The 23,399-nt window shown below is 46.2% G+C and overlaps 1 protein-coding gene across 1 annotated transcript in view; it reads left to right on the forward strand.

Moving 5' to 3' along the window:
- The window catches only part of LOC139758857 (uncharacterized), a 549,125-nt gene that overhangs the window by 232,268 nt on the left and 293,458 nt on the right, over positions 1 to 23,399 (forward strand). Inside the window, exon 4 of the mRNA XM_071680722.1 lies at positions 6,403 to 6,438. Within this exon, the coding sequence (XP_071536823.1) occupies positions 6,403 to 6,438 (36 nt within the window). The remainder of the gene's footprint in view (positions 1 to 6,402; positions 6,439 to 23,399) is intronic.

Here is a 23,399-nt window from a genome sequence, read left to right on the forward strand (position 1 = left end):
GTGACGCGGCTCCTGTGGCTCAGCGGTCCCCACCCCTGGCTGGTGACGCGGCTCCTCTGGCTCAGCGGTCCCCCTCGCGGAATTACGTCTCAAAAGGAACGAACGGTAAAAATTACACTAGGCTAAATGTCGTATAATGAAGGCAGGAAAGCGACGGTGGGCGGCACGAGAGTGTGTCCCCCGGAGGCGGGGAACCGATGGTGGGCGGCACAGAGGCAAGACGGTTGCCATGGGTGTCATGATGCGAAGGTGGGCGGCACACCGACAAGACGGTTGCCATGGGTGTCATGAAGCGGAGGTGGGCGGCACAGACGTGGCAGTGGGTAACATGCCACTACCCTTCCCCCCTCATAGCATTCCACCACTTATCCCTCCTAAACATCCTACCACTCATTCCCCTAACATCCCACCACTCACCCCCTAACATCCCACTACTCATTCCCTAACATCCCACCACTCATTCCCCTAATATCCCACCACTCATCCCCCTAACATCCTACCACTCACCCGCTAACATCCCACCACTCATTCCCTAACATCCCACCACTCATTCCCTAACATCCCACCACTCACCCCCTAACATCCCACCACTCACCCCCTAACATCCCATCACTCATTCCCTAACATCCCACCACTCATTCCCCTAACATCCCACCACTCACCCTCTAACATCCCACCACTCATTCCCCTAACATCCCACCACTCATCCCCCTAACATCCTACCACTCACCCCCTAACATCCCACCACTCACCCCCTAACATCCCACCACTCACCACTCTAACATCCCACCACTCATCCCCCTAACATCCTACCACTCACCCCCTAACATCCCACCACTCACTCCCTAACATCCCACCACTCACCACTCTAACATCCCACCACTCATTCCCCTAACATCCCACCACTCACCACTCTAACATCCCACCACTCATTCCCCTAAATTCCCACCACTCATTCCCCTAATATCCCACCACTCCTCCCCCTAACATCCCACCACTCACCCCCTAACATCCCACCACTCATTCCCTAACATCCCACCACTCATTCCCTAACATCCCACCACTCATCCCCCTAACATCCTACCACTCACCCGCTAACATCCCATCACTCATTCCCTAACATCCCACCACTCATCCCCCTAACATCTCACCACTCACCCGCTAACATCCCATCACTCATTCCCCTAATATCCCACTACTCCTCCCCCTAACATCCCACCACTCTTCCCCCTAACATCCTACCACTCCTCCCCTAATATCCCACCACTCATCCCCCTAACATCCTACCACTCATTCCCTAACATCCCACCACTCACCCCCTAACATCCCACCACTCATTCCCTAACATCCCACCACTCATTCCCTAATATCCCACCACTCATTCCCCTAACATCTCACCACTCATTCCCCTAACATCCCACCACTCATTCCCCTAACATCCCACCACTCATTCCCCTAACATCCCACCACTCATTCCCCTAACATCCCACCACTCACACGCTAATATCGTATCACTCACCCCTCTAACATCCCACCACTCACTCCCTAATATCCCACCACTCACCCCCTAACATCCCACCACTCATCCCCCTAACATCCAACCACTCACCCCCTATCATTTCACTGCATTCCTGGTAACATTCTCTTTCCACTGAGGCGCATTCTTCCCCCGCTGAAGACGCCCAGGCCTGATATCTTCGCCCAGCTAACGAGTGTGTATTATATCGACCTCGAGTCTTTCCTCCGGTTGTGTCCCGTGATTATGGCTTGGAGACGATCTCCTCCGTAATGACTTTCAAGTCTCCGACGCATCTTATCTAAATGGCATCTCATATTGAGCGTCTTATCTAAATGGCATCTCATATTGAGCGTCTTATCTAAATGGCATCTCATATTGAGCGTCTTATCTAAATGGCATCTCATATTGAGCGTCTTATCTAAATGGCATCTCATATTGAGCGTCTTATCTAAATGGCATCTCATATTGAGCGTCTTATCTAAATGGCATCTCATATTGAGCGTCTTATCTAAATGGCATCTCATATTGAGCGTCTTATCTAAGTGGCATCTCATATTGAGCGTCTTATCTAAATGGCATCTCATATTGAGCGTCTTATCTAAGTGGCATCTCATATTGAGCGTCTTATCTAAATGGCATCTCATATTGAGCGTCTTATCTAAATGGCATCTCATATTGAGCGTCTTATCTAAATGGCATCTCATATTGAGCGTCTTATCTAAATGGCATCTCATATTGAGCATCTTATCTAAATGGCATCTCATATTGAGCGTCTTATCTAAATGGCATCTCATATTGAGCGTCTTATCTAAATGGCATCTCATATTGAGCATCTTATCTAAATGGCATCTCATATTGAGCATCTTATCTAAATGGCATCTCATATTGAGCGTCTTATCTAAATGGCATCTCATATTGAGCATCTTATCTAAATGGCATCTCATATTGAGCATCTTATCTAAATGGCATCTCATATTGAGCGTCTTATCTAAATGGCATCTCATATTGAGCGTCTTATCTAAATGGTATCTCATATTGAGCGTCTTATCTAAGTGGCATCTCATATTGAGCGTCTTATCTAAATGGCATCTCAATTGAGCATCTTATCTAAATGGCTTCTCATACTGAACATCTTATCTGAATGGCATCCCGTATCTTGAAAGTTTTACCTAAATGGCATCCCATATATTGAACATTTTATCTAAATGGCGCCTCATATACTGAACATTATATATGAATGGCATCTCGTATACTGAATATCTTATCTAAATGGCATCATATTTATTGAAGATTTTCTCTAAATGGCATCTCATATATTGAACATCTTATCTGAATGGCACCTTAGGTACTAAACATCTTATCTAAATGGCATACAATGAGCATCTTCTCTAAATGGCATACAGCGAGCATCTTATCTAAATGGCATCTCAAGTACTGAGCATCTTATCTAAATGGCACCTCATATACTGAGCATCCTAACCAAATGGCATCTAAAAAAATGGGTACCATATTCAAGCAGCCACTAACAAACTCAGCGACACACTTAAATGGCAACTAGTAAGAGATACACACAAACGATCCACTTAATAGTTACTATAAAGCGTCCTAGCTACGTCTCTTCGTTGTATATCAACTGACTGTAATATTTCTTTCTTGTGTCTCCCCTGATGATGTGATTATTACACGAAAGTGCACTTGGGAACTTATCGTGTTTAATTTCCCCGTGGACTCATAGGAGAATATATATATATATATATATATATATATATATATATATATATATATATATATATATATATATATATATATATATATATATATATATACCGACCAACACATAAAAGAGGACCTACCATCTCATACAACCACACCTACCAACTCTTAAACCACGTAGAATCACACCACATGAAGAAGGACACATCAACACGGGATCAAGAGCCGACCATCAGGGTCGTGGAAGGGTTTCAAGAAGGCCTTGCCACCAGAGTACCCAGTCTGGGCTCCACATTAAGAGAATATAATCAAAATGACGACAACCTCGGGTGTCGTCGTCGTTGAGGGGAAAGCCCTGGGTGGCGTATCAACTCCACAGTGGCGTCTCCTGCAGGAGTAGTAAGCCACTGGTGACAGTGGGGATCCCGGGGCGCGCCAGCCTTCTTAACTGATGGTCGTCCTTGATGGCGTCAGTCCAGTTGACGCGTCCCGGCGCAGGAACACCTCCCTGGATGACCATATTTACGACTTCCTCAGCCACGACGCAGCTGACTATACTGCCTCTACTACCATGTCTAGGTATTTCCTCAGCCCCACAGGCAGTTGACAATACTGCCTCTACTCCCATGTCTAGGTATTTCCTCAGCCCCACAGGCAGTTGACAATACTGCCTCTACTCACATGTCCAGGTATTTCCTCAGCCACACAGGCGGTAGACAATACTGCCTCTACTACCTCACTCTGGTATTTCCTCAGCCACACCGGTGGTAGACAATACTGCCTCTACTACCACACCCTGATATTTCCTCAGCCACACAGGTGGCTGAGAATACTGCCTCTACTACCACACCCTGATATTTCCTCAGCCACACCGGCGGTAGGCAATACTGCCTCTACTACCTCACCCTGGTACATTTCCTCACTTCCAGACACAGTGGAGATTTACTGCCTCTACTCCTATGCTCAAGTGTCTCCTCAGCCAGAGAGGCAGTTAACAATATTCTACTCCTACACCCACCATTTCCTCAAAGATATAAGTCTGATACCGTGAAACGCCCCTGATCAGGGCATTCAGCAATCTGTCTCTCATCTAACAAAAAAAATACTAACAAAATCATTTTCATTATTACAATTACTATTATCATTTAGTATTATCATTATCATTATCATGCTTACTCATAATAACCATTTCGGAAGGTGGCGTCGTAAATACAACAGGGCAAGGAACAGTTCTTGCTGCATATGGTACCGTAACCCAGCCATCAAAATGTGGACAGTCTGCACGACCGATCAGAGAGAGAGAGAGAGAGAGAGAGAGAGAGAGAGAGAGAGAGAGAGAGAGAGAGAGAGAGAGAGAGTCCTCAAGGCGACGATAACTTGAGGTCGCAGCTAATGAACTGTGGGAACCGGTATGGGTAATGGCCTGAGATAATTTAACGGAGCGTGTGTGTCTTTCTTTTGCCCTCTTTTGTAAACAGAACCAAAAGAAAGAAAACGGGATGATAAATTATCCATTGCCTCAGCAGAATGGGATCTCTCTCTCTCTCTCTCTCTCTCTCTCTCTCTCTCTCTCTCTCTCTCTCTCTCTCTCTCTCTCCGAAAAAGAGAAGAGATATTTCTCTATCTGTTGGTGAAGAGTAAGCGGTGAGAAAGGTTAAAACTGTGAGAGTCAGAGAAAGAATGTGAGAGACAGAAAGATAAAGAGGAAGGGATATAGAAGTGTGTGTGTATATCCCTGGGGTTAGGGGAGAAAGAATACTTCCCACGTATTCCCTGCGTGTCGTAGAATGCGACTAAAAGGGGAGGGAGCAGGGGGCTGAAAATCCTCCCCTCTCGTTTTTTTTTCTTCTAATTTTCCAAAAGAAGGAACAGAGAAGGGGGCCAGGTGAGGATATTCCCTCAGAGGCCCAGAGCATATATTGGTAGGTTTTCTGTACATATTGAGATTTCTCTCCAAACTTTCGTCTGGCAACCAGGTATTCTTAATTTTCAGTCCCTTCCTCCCCTCTCCTGCGGTCTTCACAATCAGATTTCACTCCTGAAACATAGGCTTCTTCTGTCATTCTGTGCCACATCTCGTCCACTCTTACCTTCACCCATTCAGCGAGACGCAACAGTTGCTGTTCACGTGTACACAAAGCATCATTAGTAACATTCTCGTCTGCAGTTTTCTTGCCTGTCATCGTAGATGGACTTCAGCCAGTTTTCCATCCCATACCATCAGCAGGATCTCCCGTGTCATATCCTCGTCATTCTAAAACAGTACATCACTCATATCAAGATCATTCCACAGAGGTGGTCCCATAGGACAAGAGCTGCCATAACGGTCAATCCTCGTATGGCTGATCTTCAAATAAGCTACGGACAGCAGCAGCCGACCCACGACCCGAAGTGGCAGGCAGGTACACACACAGTGAACGCACGTCAGCACTCGCTCACCCACCTAAGCCTCAACCCAGATTGTGTAGATCTTTTTGTGTGTAGTCAATTCCTCCGTCTCTTGATCCATGTTGATTTTCTGACGTAATTCTCCAAGAGAGAGAGAGAGAGAGAGAGAGAGAGAGAGAGAGAGAGAAATGACGTATGACGTGTTACACGTTCGCCAGTCTCGCCTCCTCAGCTGCCTGAGCGTTGTCATCAACCATCATCTTTACCCTAAACCCAACGTCCGTTCGATGCAGTTGCCTTTTCTTAGTGGAGACATCATATGCCTCATCGGCATACAATTCCCACCTCCAAGAAGACGGCATGGTTGAACCAACGCTCCAGGAAACATGCGGGTGAACGAGAGGGTTGTGCGCGAAACAGCGACCTCGCTCGAGGTTGGCTGAAGACCAGCGGGTCCAGCGCGCGGGAAATTAAGACAAGTGCTCGACATCCTCGAAGTCTTTTCTTCATGGACGGTACGAATACTATGGAATACGTCAATACCTTCCCTAAGGACCACTTCGTATACTGAGTGAGTCTTCAACGACGTAACGAGTATACACTGAGTGTAACCCGTTGTAAAGTATACATCTTTATTCATTAATGAGATCTTCATCAGGCGTGAGCTGCTCATTCACAAAAGGTGAATAAAGTAAATGTACGACTGTTATGTAGTGGTCGCAAGAGATGTACGCGGCTGTCACGTGCACATAGGCTAATAGACATATCTCTTTCTTCCTCAGGACGACCAGCGCCTCGAAACGCCCACAAGAATCAAGGTCAGTAACGCCCCACACCAGAGAAGGGGAGAGGCAATGGATGTCATAACCTAACGTATCTTCATATGGAGTTAAGGTCACCATTGTCAACATCTCAGGGTTTCCACCTGGGTCTCCTTACGTACAGTACGAACTGAAATATCACTATCATACATCTATGGAATTTCTATGGTGGTCATTAAGGACATGGGGGATGTGCTCTTGGGAAAGTTGCTTCAGGGAGCACCCACGGTCCAAAGAGATTAAGGTAGGTGTGATGTTAGTGTAGTGATCAATGTGGCCAAGTATATATTCATGTAGCGCCATTCTTCATCAATAAGTAGACTTTTGGCTACAGAAATTCTCAGAGAACACTTCGAAAGCATATGGAAACCGACATGGATCTATGAAAAAGTGATAGAATGTTTCAGTCGGACTCTCAAGGCAATATAAATGACGCAGATTCATTTCTACATGTGTGTTATAAAGTTTCACAATACACATAGCAAGCAGGAAGGAAGGTAAGTTCCCATAAGTCATTTTTTCGTGTGTGTTATAAAGCGTCACAATACACATAGTAAGCAAGCAGGTAGGTAGGTTCCTACACATCTCCCTACGAACTTTTCTGTCAAGTATGTTTCTCTTGTATGTAAATATTTAGCTCCTTGGATATTGGGTAGATGAGACTCGTGGAGGTTGGAAAGGTTATAATAAAAGAGGGAGAGACGAAAGCAGGAAGTAAACTCCGCAGATTTTGCTCCTTCACGACATATTATGTTATGACGGTCAATCCTCGTATGGCTTGTCTTCACATAAACTACGGAAAGCAGCCAGCAGCTGACCGCGTGCCATAGTAGCGGGTACATACACAATGAACGCACGTCGACAACGGGCAAATTATGCCTGCGAAACTTCAAGGCGATTGGATTAAATTGGATTATAGAATCTAGGCTTTTCAGCCAAGGACTGAAGCATCTAAGAGTGTTCAGCGCTCTTAATACAGTTAGAATATTCTTAGAAATTCATTTTAAACAAATGACCAATTCCAGGTTTTGACAGACCAAGAAGAGAGGAACGAAAAGTACAGGAGAGAAAATCCCCACAGTTCAAGGCGACTAGGATGTGGTGGTTCAATGAAGTAAGGTTTCTTATCTCACTCTGTAAGCAAAGATTTACGCCACATCCTGTCAAGTGCTTTAAAGATGTTGAGAGCTACGACGAAAGGTTCACCGAAATCCCTAAGAAAGGAGGACAAAAGGAGAGTCATACAGGTGAGACGATCACCAATAAACTCTGAAAACCCAGAAAGTCGTATTGCTGATCTGAAAGACCAGAATGGATTCCAAGTCTTTAAGAAGAAATAGGATTAAGAAGAGATTCAAAGAGTTTCGACAAAGAAACGACGGAGCTGGTACGATATAACTGGTGGGGGTCAACACGGTCTCCTTTTGTAGGGATAGGGTGAACCAGGGCGTGCTTCCAAAAGGTGAAAGTTAGTACACAGAAGCAGAGCAGGTTGAGCAGGGTCTCGGCTGTAGTTTGAAGAAGTACAACAAGAGCTATAACAAGAACCTCGATCAAACCAGAACAAGAAATAGACTGTCCATGATTGCATCTCCCGTCTGGGACCCGTCTCGACTGTCAGACAACGAGCGTGTGGTTAAGATAGCTGCTCTCCAAGAAATTACAGGGATTTCTCCCATTTGGCCTCTGGCCTAATCCTGAGCTTGGTCACCGCCTCACCTCGTGAGTTTGTTTCTAGGAGAGTAGGTGGGGCTTCAGTCCACCTTCTGAGAAAGTCAGTACGATGTTAATCGAAGGTGAACCAGGCAAGAGGTCGCCAAAATTTTGTGTTACATCCACGGTCACTGGAGAGGTCGTCTCCCCATCCTGTCGTTCAATGGAGGACATTACATATTACACCAGTGGGTATTGGTATGTATGGATTATCAAGAGACAATACAGTGCTGAAATACCAATACCCTACAGACTGTAATGTTACTATCCTAAACACATTATGGTTATGGGCATTTGTGGATGTTCCCCGATCACCACACTTAACACTGCAACTACATCCTGCAACCCACACCACTACCACCACATCCTGCATCCCACACCACAACCATCACCACACCCTGCAAACCACACTACTACCACCACCATCACGTCCTGCAGCCCACACTGTCACCACCACCAAACCAAGCAGACAACACTATCACCACCACCACCACACCCTGGATCCCAAACCATCACTAACACATCCTGCAGCCCACACTATCACCACCACCAAACCAAGCAGACCACACTATCACCACCATCACCACACCCAGCAGCCCACACCACCACCACACCTTGGATACCACACCACCACTAACACATCCTGCATCGCACACCACCACCACCACCACACCCTGCATCCCGCAGCACCACACCCCAGTGCACCCTGTCGTAAAACCTCTGCCCCTGGCTAACTACCCATAACACGCTGGGACCTCACGCAACCCAGTGGAGGAGTTAAAGAGCCCCTCCATTAGCGATGAACACGCCTGCCAGTCACAAGACACCAGCAGACGAGACCAACTCTTACGACTCGAGTGAGCTTATTTTCTTTCATCATCTCCCTCAGCTTATGAGTAATATCACAACACGTTTCCCTTGGGCCGTAAATACCCGGGCTGTCTTCTGAGTTTAAGCTCCGCTTCGAGAAGTAGGTTGGTTATTTGTTTGGGCTTGAGGCTTATCAACTGCCAGTGTCATTAAGGCCGTCAACGTAAACTTAGATCCACCAATCGAAAAATCTTTAACACCTTCTTCACCTTTTAAAGATGATTCTAAGACCACATACACTCACACTTTGCATGTGGCCCGTCTGTGAGTAGTCCTTGGGCCGCTTAACAAGGTATTATCTGTATGTCTTCTTACATTCACGACACTATTCTGTGTGTTTCTGATATCTTCCATTATCACAAATAACCTCGAAAGGACCCAATGGTATGATGATGTTTGAACTCCTTTATATTCAACTGCTTAACAGTGCACACCCGCCAAAAGAAAATATATATATATATATGTATATATAACCACAGACTTAAAACCTGAACGTGTACAGTGAAAATCAGCCGCATTGTCTTAACTGCACAGTGAAAACGGTGGAAAAACTGAGAGTGCGTGGCGGGCCTGAGTCACATGCGAAATAATGGTTATTCCAGAAAGCACAGGAGCTCTTCTGGTGGGCGTACGTGTCTGCTGGTGGAACGAGAGTATGTAGGGAGAAGGGATCAGTTACTGGTAGGAACTGATCAGTATACACCACTGGTAATCTTAAAGTTATCAATCATTAGTCGTAAGTTGGTTGATTGGGCTTTAGACCCATCAACTACCAGGGTCATTAAGGCCGTCAACGTTAAGTTTCATCTACCAATTGAAAAATCTTTAACACCTTCTGCAGGTGTTTAGAATCAAGCCGTTCTGGTGTGTTTTTTTTCAGTCCTTCTTAACACAAGGCGACTGTTACACACAGGTAAGGGCTTCTCGGCCATAATGAATGGCCCTTGGTCAGAAAGAGGTCATCAAATCATGACTAAATAATGATAGTAATAATCAATAATGATAAGAATAATCCTGAATAACACCATCAGGAGAGACCCTCATACATGACCCAAGAGGAACACCTGTCCGAAAGGAACCTAACTATGGCCTTTGACCAAGACCATGAGACGAGGCCCTAACTCATGATCTGAACACTACCAAAAGAGGTCCCAACTCAAGACCCCACTCTGACCAACACCACTTAGCCCGGTCCTGTACCCTGCAACTACCAACAAACAAGACCTAACTAACACCACCAGCAGAACAGTCCCCCCCCTAACCTTCTTTGCCCCCAGCTCATAACACCACCAGGAGAGAGACCCCTAACCTTGACCTCTGACTAACACCTTCCGGAAGGACCTGACCATGGCCTCCTGACCAGTAGGAGAGAAAGGGCCGCAAGCATGATCCCTCATCAACACCACCAGGAGGAGGGCGCCCCAATCATGACTTCTGACAATCACTATGAGGTGGAGGGGCAACCATGACCCCTGGCCAACATCGCCACAAGAGGACCCTAGCCATGAACCCTGACCATCACACCTAGAGAAAGGCCCTAAGAGAAGTCTCACATCTGTGATGACGTGAGCTTAAAGAACAGACACCTGCATCCACTACCCTCACACTCAACCACAATGAAGTACCTCTACTTGATAAGGCGTCCCAACCATTTCTTCGACCACGTCGGACCTACCATTACACTAAGGAAAGCTCCTCTCCACTGTGAAGCCTGACCAGTTCCAATCGCTGGGGGTTGGGAGCGGTGGTGGGGGTGGTTTAGGGCTTGGGGTCTCCCCACCTCACATCACCTCACAGGAACACACATCTTGTGGCCACAGTGGCCACTAAAAGTCGAGATAAAGCGTCGTAAGATGGCGCGGCGGGGGGAGAAGGGAGTTGGATGAGGGAGCTGTGAGCTATCACACTAATGGACTGGAAAGCCTTCATTTGGTCTCCCCGGCTGTTAGTTCGGGAGATTTAACCCGGGGGAGGAAGAAGGGGAGACATTACTGCTCTAGCTGAAGGCAAGTAAACCATTAACTCATTTATGACCATTCCATAAAAGCTTCAGCCACAAGATTGGCACGCCAGTGAGTGCTGGGCGATACAGAATGCTGATAACCGAAAAGACAAGAGATGTTGTTAAAAATGAATGACCATAAGTCTTAGTAAAGGCATGAATTATCTGTTATCGACCAAACTTTCGCAATGCTGATGGCGAGGAATATGTCATGTGTATTTGTGGCACTGTACTCGATCTGTCCCATCCTCTAGCAGTGCTTAGTCCCTCTTTGGCTAGAGGCACAGAGCTCGCTTAGGGGTGAGGCAGCTACGACACTGAACATTTACAACGAGACATAAAACCTTATTTTACGGGGAGTGATAATGACGTGATCAACACACCTACTCTCCCTTTCTGCGTCGCCTGTTAAAATGACAGGAGGCTGGCTGGGTTCGAGTCTTTCCTCGGGCAGGTGAACTGGACGATATGGATCATGTCTCTTTTACGGCTGTTGCTTCAGCAGACACTGGCTATTGCCTTCCTCCCACAGTTTCCTCTCGTACCAATTATCATGTCGTCAGTAGAGTCGGCCTCCCTGGTGTAGCGGTTAGCGCTCCTGGTCGTGACGCTTTTACGGGCCGCCCAGGGTCGAGCGTATAGATTCGAATCCTGGTGGAGGTAGTCGGTCCACAGTCAACCCAACTGTTCATTCACTCCTAGGTGTTCGTCGATAAAATGAGTACCTGGCTCAGGCTTATATATATATATATATATATATATATCTATATATATATATATATATATATATATATATATATATATATATATATATATAAGCCTCAGCTAACACAAAAGAAAACCTGGTTCCAACTTGCACATCCTAAGCCCTCACACTTCCTCTTCAGTTGCCAGGAGAAATGAATGGTGTGTGTGTGTGTGTGTGATCCTAGAGTCGTATATTCTAAACTGATTTATCTTACGGCTCCGGTATATCTTTATCTTACGTCTCCGGTATATCTTTATCTTACGTCTCCAGTATATCTTCACCTTACCGCTGTGGTATATCTTTATCTTACCGCTCCCGTATATCTTTACAATCATAAGGTTCGGGCACAGTGCGTACCACTATCTTACGACACCCGTAGCTGGAATAATTTCGCAGGTGATGTTTCCACAGTGCATAAACTCTGCATTCCTCTACATGTCCTTTGTCACCATGGTGACCCGTTCCATATGGGCCAAGATCACTCTGAATCATTCCTCCTCCTTTGGTCACGCAAGGCCATCCTTATCCGAAGGAGGCGAGAGCTCTCTCTCCTTCGTTCGATCCATCCAGCACAACACTGGCTTGATCCAAATCTTTGTGTGTAAATTGCTAATGTTAGCTAAGACATCTCCTGTACACACTGGGAATCAATACAACACTGGCACGTAATCCCGCTAGCGTATTCATCACGCTGAACTTGACTTATAAACCGCAGGATGATGGAAACGATTCGATGAGGCTCTTCCTAGAGAAAGAAAGTTAGGGCGCCGATGCTCGATTGATATTAGCAAGGACTTAGCAGCGTGTGATGCTGAGGGAAGGCGGGAATTCCGCAAGAGAGGAGTTTGGAATGCTGCTGAATTCGTGACCTGTGACCTCTGAGCGTGTGGAGTCAGTCTCTCACGGACTGTACGTGGTGAAGGAGGCCTTCTCTCACGGATTGTACGAAGTGGAGGAGGCCGTCTCTCATGGACTGTACGTAGTGGAGGAGGCCGTCTCTCATGGACTGTACGTAGTGGAGGAGGCCGTCTCTCATGGACTGTACGTAGTGGAGGAGGCCGTCTCTCATGGACTGTACGTAGTGGAGGAGGCCGTCTCTCACGGATTGTACGTAGTGGAGGAGGCCGTCTCTCATGGACTGTACGTAGTGGAGGAGGCCGTCTCTCATGGACTGTACGTAGTGGAGGAGGCCGTCTCTCACGGACTGTACGCGGTGGAGGAGGCCGTCTCCCACGGACTCTACGCAGTGGAGGTGGCCGTTTCTCACCGACTGTACGTGGTGAAGGAGGCCGTCTCCCACGGACTGTACGTAGAGGAGGAGGTCGTTTCTCACGGACTGTACGTGGTGAAGGAGGCCGTCTCTCACGGACTGTACGTGGTGAAGAAGCCTGTTTCCTACGGACTGTACGTAGTGGAGGAGGCCGTCTCTCACGGACTGTACGTAGTGGAGGAGGCCGTCTCCCACGGACTGTACGTTAATCTTTGTCAGTACAGGAGACAATATGTACACAGGTGGAGGTAAATATACTGTTTACACACCAGAACACAGACAGACAAATTATGAAACTTGATGAGGGTTTCAATTGTTTGGATCGTACTGCAACGAAGAACGTGTAGGTCGAGGCTTAAGCTATTGGAGTCTCCCGCTGTGGTACTGGATTCCCCAGTCGATTCCGCGAGTATCATTTAGTTTCTGTACAGACATTCTGACACCCATTCATCAATGTGTGTATCTTTTTGTTGCTGCATTTGCATATACATGATTCACAACTGTCCTCTGTCATTTCCTATACAGACAAATCATCTTTTACAACAATAAACACTTAAGTGTTGAGAGCAGAGCATTAAATCCTCCTTAATACTGATATCAGTGTTACTTTGTCTAAATACAGTACATAAAAACTATGGACTTTGGGATTAAAGCTATGAATGCAGATCGACATCTTACACACTCAGATATTGCCTACACCTGTGGACACAAACTGACACACGTCAAAGACTCTTTCTGAATTCTGGCGTTGAACTGAACAAAGAAAGGTCTCAGTCACGTGATATTAAATAGCTGCCGGATTGAGGCGCTTCACTAAATGACTAACAATACCTGGCATTTCATTTCATGCCTGAAACAACCACTGGTAATTTCACGAATGGACCAACTTGTATAAACAAAATATAACTAAACATAACTTTATTGCAAAAAAAAAAACCTAAACATGATGACATTATTATGCACTACGAGGAAATGCTATGACTATGACGCGCCACACAACACAAAACATCTATTCATATCTTCAAAAGACATTTGATAAAAGTTCTTAATCAAAGGTTGCTAACAAAGGTTATGATGACACATAGTACAGATGGGAATGTACTGCGATGGTCAGGAAAGTTGCTGAGTGGCCGTAAACGCTGAGATTAATGGTCGAGGCTCCAGAATGGTTAGACGTGACAAGTGGTGTGCCACAGGGATCAGTCATAGACCCGGTTTTCTTTCTTATAGATCTTAATGATATTGAAAATGGGCTGCGTTATAGGTTATCCAAGAACGAAAAGGCGAGCTACGGTATGAACCTCTGGTGACCAAAAGCCAAGCAAGCATCGCACTGAAGCTGTAAAAAGGGGGCGAAGAAAATTCTTGGATTCTTAGGGTGCGCTACCGAATTAAAGTCCAGTAACCTCATCATTACTCCTTACAGTTCACTGGTGCGTGCCTATGTTGGATACTGTGTTCAGCTTTGGCCGCCCTACATAAAGACAAAGTGGTTAGAGAACAGGGCCGAATTACCAAGATGATCAGCGGACTGAGAACCGACTAACCTGATATTTAGCTTGGGAAAGAGAAGATTAACATACGATTTAAATACAAGTATTTACAGTGATCAAAAGCTGCGATGATCTCAAATTTAGGAGCTGCTTAAAGAATGGATTCGTCTGATTTCACTCATGGTAACTGATACAAATTTATGGGTAAACGTTTCACCTCGAATGAGACAAAGTACTCTTTCTTCAACAGGACTTCCAATGTGTGGAATGCTTTGCCCATTGGAGTGGTTGCAACCAGTGCAACAGATACGTTTGTGAACAGACTCCATCAGCATTTCGCTTCAAGTCCACAACTGACACTATTATCACGCATGTCCATTTCATTTATCTTTATATCGGCAATGTTCCAAATGAATACCATAACTTTTATACAGGTAACCAGTAGTGAGGAGTACTTATGAGGATGTGCATGCATGTTCAAGACATGAACTTTGAACATGTGTTGTACCACGTGGAAAGAAGTGAAACCTGCCCTTGAGTGCGGACTTTTACGTCCATGAGAAACAGGAATTCATCCACCACTTGACCCCGCAGAACCCCTTGTCTAATCCTTACTCGAATCACCCAGGTCGAGAGAAGGTGTGTGTGTGTGTGTGTGTGTGTGTGTGTACGGTTTTATGGTTAATCATAGACCTATATCACACAAGTGGCCACGAATACTAATGAACTAGGATTTGTGGCATCTGGAAAAGTGGTTAGATCCTAAATTATAGTTTTCCTGCATCACAAATACACACAGATCCGAAACCCAGTGGCTGCCTGCGTGTCTTAAGAGTTCCTAGGAAAAAAAAAAGGTGTGTGTGTGTGTGTGTGTGTGTGTGTGTGTATTAATTCCAGGGACAAAAGGAGAAAGAGACGCTTCATATGAGGCTCGTTTTAAGGTCTGATGTGATATACGACAGGGCTGGCGGGATATCACGCGTTATCGTATCCATACGTGCATAATTAATTAATGTTTCTGCGATACTTTAGCACACATTTACACATATCACCATACGTTTAAGTACATTCTGTGCAAAGATCTTACATTCTGTTGTACACACAGCAGTAAAGTCGTAATCTCAAGACGCACTTATATGAAACTATAGGAAAAAAAAATAATCAAATTCCTTTAGCATGGAGCACACAAGCTCACACAACAAAAACCGGCCTCAGTAAGGCAGCCTGAGCCAGAAACCATTTTCCTAAGAGGATGTGGTCGGTGGCGCGGACCAAAGCTGTATTGCAACAACACGAAAATAATATTCACACAATGTCTGCCTTGAATGAGGTTTGGAGAACCACTCCTTTTTTCCCCCCGCCACGTTCAGTATAAGAAAACCTTCCCTTCCTTCAGTATTTATGTGTCGTTCTTTTAACGTGTCACAACGCCAAGTCTCTCACGGCAGTGGTGAAACCAGAGTTACACGCGAGGAGGTGGCGAGCCAGCCACCCCTCCATGGCCTATGGCATAACTGAGGGAGCCACAGTAAGTCGTTTTCAGTGACTGGGTGAAGCAGCCCTTGCTGAACACCAGTCCAGCCTCACCACACAGGAACCTAGTCTCTCTATACTGTGACCCAGCCTCACTACACTGAAGCCCAGTTTCTATATATACTTTGGCCTCACTACACTGTAACCCAGTCTCACTACACTGTGACCCAGCTCCACTACACTGAAGCCTAGTTTCTATATACTATGGCCTCAACACTGTAACCCAGTCTTGCTACACTGTAATCCACCCTCACTAAACTGTAACCCACCCTCAGTACACTCACTACATTGAATCCTAGTCTCTCAAAACTGTGGCCTCACCACAATGTAACGCAGTCTCACTTCAGTGTAACCCAGCCTCACTACACTATAACGCCTCTCTGTCCCCCATGGGTCCTGGAAAATAGTTGCCGTCGCCAAAGGTAGCAAGACCATCAAACGCCACCATCTGTACCACACAGTTCACCATCACCTCTTGATCAATTACCAGTTTCACAGATGTGGCCAAAGTCTTCCAGGAGAATTCACCCAATTCCACTTTTCGTCATGTGTATAAACCATTTTCTAATTCCTAATGTTATATGTACTGGGGGCGGCCTTGTGTTGATAACAGCAGAGCGTGTTTGGTGTAGTCGTCTTAAGGGCAAGCGTTGCCAGACATCGCGACGTTGATAAAACGTAAAGAATCCTTTACTTTTCGTTCTCTTTTTCCTTCTCTTTTCGTGGACTGGACGCCCGGTGGCCCACCTCGGTTCCTATCCCCACACATCTGAACGGCTCTAAGGTTTCTCACAGCGACTGACGGCCATTTCTTTTTCTCCTCCGCATCAATAGCTCACGAGACAAAAGCAATGAGGTAGGTGTGGTCGCTCCTGTCAGATTGTGCTGGCGGGGTTACACCCTACTGTCGGGGTACAGGAGTACCGATGGTGGAGTTCCTGACTTCGGACGGTGCTTTACGAGCCTCTCTATGTTCCAAGTTACACTCGGAAGTGTATCCGGCAGGACAAGATTGACCACTTCCTGTGGAGATGCAACATATTTCTCCGACCTCCCCCTCTCTCTCCTCTCGTCTAGACCACCACCCTACTTAAGTCCCACAGGCAAGAGGATCTTCGTCCTCTAGGTAAAGGAGTCACTCTTCCAAATCCCTTGAGCAGTCGCAAGATCCCCTTCACCCAATCTGTGGTCGAGGGTCGGAGGGAGCATCTCTTTATGAATGCAGCAACGTCACGCGCCATCGAAGTCCATCGGGTCAACGAGGTGTGATGGGGTGGGCGCCTCGGGCACCTCTATAGCCTCGACGTGGGGCCGGTGCATGCGACCAAGGTCCTCCTCGACACCACCAACAGAAGACGCCTTCTGGTCTCCACCTCTCCACCATGAAGCCTCGGACGCACCGGCAGTTTGATGTCCTGGTAGATGCATCGTATCATTACAGTGTAACTCTCTGGGTAGATATGGTTCACCAGTGTATCCTGGTACAACATGTACGATGATGCGACCAACGCTCTCCAGTCGCGTCACTCCTGTCAACAGCTGCTCCTCCCTGTCAGGATGTCACACCGTCAAGAGGACGACCACGGCTCGAGCCAGCTCAGGACCTCATCCAGCAGGCCATCCCACCAGCCAACACCTAGGGATCACGGACGAGTGTGTGGGCGCCTTCAAAAGCCCAGCCCAGCCCAGCCAGAACCTACGAAGTTCTGGTGTCATCTCGTCTACCCGAGGGCCAAAAGGTGAACGGAAATTGCTCATGGACCGAGTGAGCTACCGATATCCAATCATAAATTAGCGATAACTTGTAGTAACAATGTGAAAATGATAGTCATTTTGATAAAGATCAGCGGGGTGGGATACACACATGTGGCTGGGTAGTTAGTGGTTTATTCAATCCTCTTACCATATCTATTTCTAGGCTATACACTGACTAATCAACTCTCCTACAGTTCGCCTCCAAGCTCCACTCAAGAACACAATGTTACTACATGTTCTTCAGAACATCTATTCAAAGTGAAACATGAAAATTATTTATTTCTCAGGCGTCTGAAATCAATCTACAACAGACAATAACAAATCCACTTTAGGTTACAAGGTCCTAAGAGCAAGACAAGTGGGTCTGTGATGGATCGACGAGATTCTTCGTGTGTGGAGAGCCAAGCCTCCTGTATACACAGCCAGAGCCCTTGTAAGCCAAGGCACTTCACCATCGGACGCCTCGCGAGTATACCATAGTCTCACTGTAGGTCACGAGAGACCAAACACAGACCACTGAGCTCCCCCACTTGCTCACAACACAGGTAACACAAGCACCTTGCGTGTTGACGCTTCCACACGTCCGTCTTCCACGTCTAGGAACGAATCATCTGATGGTTCATATTTCTAGAAATGATTCATTCGACATTTAATAATTCCTCAAGAAAAACGGATCATCATCATCATCGAGTATGTTTAGATGTATGGAAAGTGTTCAGTCAACGTAATGTGTCTGTACATTGTCTTCATCTCGTGTGGTGGGCTGGCTTCGAACAGGTTAACTCCCTCTGGATCACTGAGCCACATTTAATATACCTCTGGTACTACTGTCCCTGGCAATAGAGTTGCGTGTGTGGTGTGGCGTGGTATGGTGTGGTGTGGTGTGGTGTGGTGTGGTGTGGCGTGGCGTGGTGTGGTGTGGTGTGGCGTGGTGTGGTGTGGCGTGGTGTGGTATGGTGTGGTGTGGTGTGACGTGGTGTGGTGTGGTGTGGTGTGGTGTGGTGTCAAGGTGCTTGCGGCCCTTCATCCACCAAGTGTAAAAAAAAATAGAAACACTTTCTCACCACCTTCGTCAGATCATATGAACTACTGTAAGACCACATATACACAATCACTATGTATGTAGCCCATTCATTCCTATGGTACACACAGGTGTGTATAATCCGCTATTCTATTGGACCAAAATAGCCCGCCAGGTAAATCTAATGTTTTACTGTACCTTCGCCCGTAAAGTGGGAAGTGTTCAGTCCACTTAATGCATAGCAAAAGTGAGCTGTTGAAATTGGATTAAACTGCACATTCTGTTCAAGGCTTCTATAGCCTAAGCTCGTTTTCTGTGAGCAGGTTTTGTTTGGGGGGGGGACAACATCGATAGATGCAATGTGTGCGATTACTATTTGTGTGTTATGTACCTCTCTCACCTTTGTATATAAGTACACATTGCCTTAACATTATGTATACACGTACATATACATACTTCAGCTTACACCAGGCACCCATTCATCGACCTAACCCCCTAAAGGGAAGGATGAACAGCTGGGTTGGCTGTGAACCGTCTGCCCATTTCGAGATATCGAACCCAGCCCCGTTTGACTGGAAGGTCGCAACTCTGACCCCTGCACCACGGAGGCTCTCGTGAGTGTGTGTGTGAGTGTGTGTGTGTGTGTGTGTGTGTGTAATGGGTATAGTCTCTCGCGTTGCCATGTCTCTTAACCTTGCATATATGAACCTTGTCTTTACTCCTATGTATGTACACTCACACACACACACACACACACACACACACACACACACCAGCCTAAGCACAGGTACCCATTTATCGACCGACCCTAAGGGGAGAACGAACACCCGGATGGGGTGTATACAGACTGCCATACCCAGGATTCGATCCCGGGCTGTCCCCAGCTGATTCATGGTCAGCAATGCCAACCACTGTGTGTGTGTGTGTGTGTGTGTGTGTGTGTGTGTGGACAGAGCTATGAGGAACACCCAAGGACCTGCGACAAGAGTGCTCTAAATTGCAGTGGCCAAACTAGTGGAGTCTAACCCAATCACCGATTCACACTGACGGACTGCTGAAAGTTAGCTCATCGAGAGAGAGAGAGAGAGAGAGAGAGAGAGAGAGAGAGAGAGAGAGAGAGAGAGAGAGAGAGAGCAATAGATTGGAGTAAACGAGCGTCATCACATTAGGGAAATCATAGGTATCTATCGATCTATATTCTCATCCAGTCACCCACACCGCAACCAGGAGGAATAACCATTTAATCCCTCTTTTTTTTTCTTACATTTTTTTCCTCAATGAAAAAAAATCTATAAGAATAATCCGTAGTGTAGCGAGAAAGGCCAATCAAGAACACCACCAACAACAACGCTGTAAGCGCTAACTTTCAGCTAACTCTCAACTTTAGCGACTTCAGCAGCAGGAGCAGCAGCAGTAACTTGCCGTGGCGCCACATAAGGTAAAAATGAAAATAAAGAATAAAAATTCATAAATAATACAAAGCTGCTCACAAAGTTACAGTATTATAGAAGGCGCTTTTCATGGCTTTAAGAAACTGCAAATTCGACGAAGTCTTGCCAATCTTATATGTAAATTTTGGCCTCGAGAAGAAGTTTTCAGTTCGTCAGCAAAAGTTCAATAGAATGTATAGCCCTCGTCGCCATATATACATATATTCGCCATTTCCCGCGTTAGCGAGGTAGCGTTATGAACGAAGGACTGAGCCCTAGAGGCAATATCCTCACTTGGCCCCCTTCTCTATTCCTTCTTTTGGAAAATTAGAAATGAGAGGGGAGGATTTCCAGCCCCCCGCTCCCTCCCCTTTTAGTCGCCTTCTACGACACACAGGGAATACGTGGGAAGTATTCTTTCTCCCCTATCCCCAGGGAAAATATATATATATATATATATATATATATATATATATATATATATATATATATATATATATATATATATATATATATATGTGATCGGGGCCTGAACATGCAGGAGGGTGAACGGAGGGCAAAGAATAGAGTGAATTAGATCGATGTGGTATACCGGGGTTGACGTGGTGTCAGTGGATTGAATCAAGGCATGTGTATGGGGGTGGGTTGGGCCATTTCTTTCGTCTGTTTCCTTGCGCTACCTCGCAAACGCGGGAGACAGCGGAAAAAAAAAAGAAAAAAAAAAAAAAAAATATATATATATATATATATATATATATATATATATATATATATATATATATATATCATCTTATTCAGCAAAGGTATTTAATATGACATCCTTCCCTGGCTGGAGGAGAACCCTCCAACGTACAAGTCGGGCAAAAAGAAAAAAAATATATATATATATATTCTCCAGCTCCTTAGCCAAAGTTGTATGCAACTCTGACCAATTTCTATTGGGGAACTCCACTCCACCTTCCCTCCTCCTCCTCCCGATCCCCCCACTTCCTTCAATAAGGCCAGCACATCTTGCGGGAGGGTTGGGGTAAAAATTTGGGATGTTGTGCGTGACAAATTTCCATCATTTTACTTCGTTACTTGGTTGTATACGTTGTATTTAAGTTTATATAGATATATACCGTAAAGTACGAACGTAATATACATCGTAGAATACATACGTTATTCATATATATATATACATGTTGGAAAGGATCACAATTTTGAGCGTGATCAAGATATTCCTATGAGTCCACGGGGGAAAATGAAACACGAAAAGTTCCCAAGTGCACTTTCGTGTCATAATCACATCATCAGGGGAGACACAAGAGAGAAATATAACAGTCAGTTGATATACATCGAAGAGACGAAGCTAGGACGCCATTTGGTAAACATATGATTGTCCAAAACATATATATTCTGAATCATGTACACACGTATGCTCAGCAGTGTAAGAGCCTTGAACCCGACGTGAGTACGCAGAGCCCCATGGTACCATTTTTGAGCCCGACGGTACTACTACTTTGAGCACAGTGATGCCAAACTTAAGCACAACGGTACTACTGCTCTGAGTACAGTGGTGCCAACCTTGAGCACAACCGTACTACTACTCTGAGCCAATGGTGCCAAACTTGAGCACAACGGTACTACTTCTGAGCATAGTGGTGCCAAACTTGAGCACAACGGTACTACTACTCTGAGCACAGTGGTGCCAAACTTGAGCACAACGGTACTACTACTCTGAGCACAGTGGTGCCAAACTTGAGCACAACGGTACTACTACTCTGAGCACAGTGGTGCCAAACTTGAGCACAACGGTACTACTTCTGAGCACAGTGATGCCAAACTTAAGCACAACGGTACTACTACTCTGAGCACAGTGGTGCCAAACTTGAGCACAACGGTACTACTACTCTGAGCACAGTGGTGCCAAACTTGAGCACAACGGTACTACTTCTGAGCACAGTGGTGCCAAACTTGAGCACAACGGTACTACTACTCTGAGCACAGTGGTGCCAAACTTGAGCACAACGGTACTACTACTCTGAGCACAGTGGTGCCAAACTTGAGCACAAGGGTACTACTACTCTGAGCACAGTGGTGCCAAACTTGAGCACAACGGTACTACTTCTGAGCACAGTGATGCCAAACTTAAGCACAACGGTACTACTACTCTGAGCACAGTGGTGCCAAACTTGAGCACAACGGTACTACTACTCTGAGCACAGTGGTGCCAAACTTGAGCACAACGGTACTACTTCTGAGCACAGTGGTGCCAAACTTGAGCACAACGGTACTACTACTCTGAGCACAGTGGTGCCAAACTTGAGCACAACGGTACTACTACTTTGAGCACAGTGGTGCCAAACTTGAGCACAACGGTACTACTTCGAGCATAACGGTACCACACCATGCTCATCAGGGGTCGTGTGTGACCATCATGTTCATCAGGGGTCGTGTGTGACCATCATGCTCATCAGGGGTCGTGTGTGACCATCATGTTCATCAGGGGTCGTGTGTGACCATCATGTTCATCAGGGGTCGTGTGTGACCATCATGCTCATCAGAGGTCGTGTGTGACCATCATGTTCATCAGAGGTCGTGTGTGACCATCATGTTCATCAGGGGTCGTGTGTGACCATCATGCTCATCAGAGGTCGTGTGTGACCATCAGGGGTCGTGTGTGACCATCATGCTCATCAGGGGTCGTGTGTGACCATCATGCTCATCAGGGGTCGTGTGTGACCATCATGCTCATCAGAGGTCGTGTGTGACCATCAGGGGTCGTGTGTGACCATCATGTTCATCAGGGGTCGTGTGTGACCATCAGGGGTCGTGTGTGACCATCATGTTCATCAGGGGTCGTGTGTGACCATCAGGGGTCGTGTGTGACCATCATGTTCATCAGGGGTCGTGTGTGACCATCATGCTCATCAGGGGTCGTGTGTGACCATCATGCTCATCAGAGGTCGTGTGTGACCATCAGGGGTCGTGTGTGACCATCATGTTCATCAGGGGTCATGTGTGACCATCAGGGGTCGTGTGTGACCATCATGTTCATCAGGGGTCGTGTGTGACCATCAGGGGTCGTGTGTGACCATCATGTTCATCAGGGGTCGTGTGTGACCATCAGGGGTCGTGTGT

This window comes from Panulirus ornatus, chromosome 31 (genome assembly GCF_036320965.1).
Source record: "Panulirus ornatus isolate Po-2019 chromosome 31, ASM3632096v1, whole genome shotgun sequence".
Taxonomy (NCBI): Eukaryota; Metazoa; Arthropoda; class Malacostraca; order Decapoda; family Palinuridae; genus Panulirus; species Panulirus ornatus.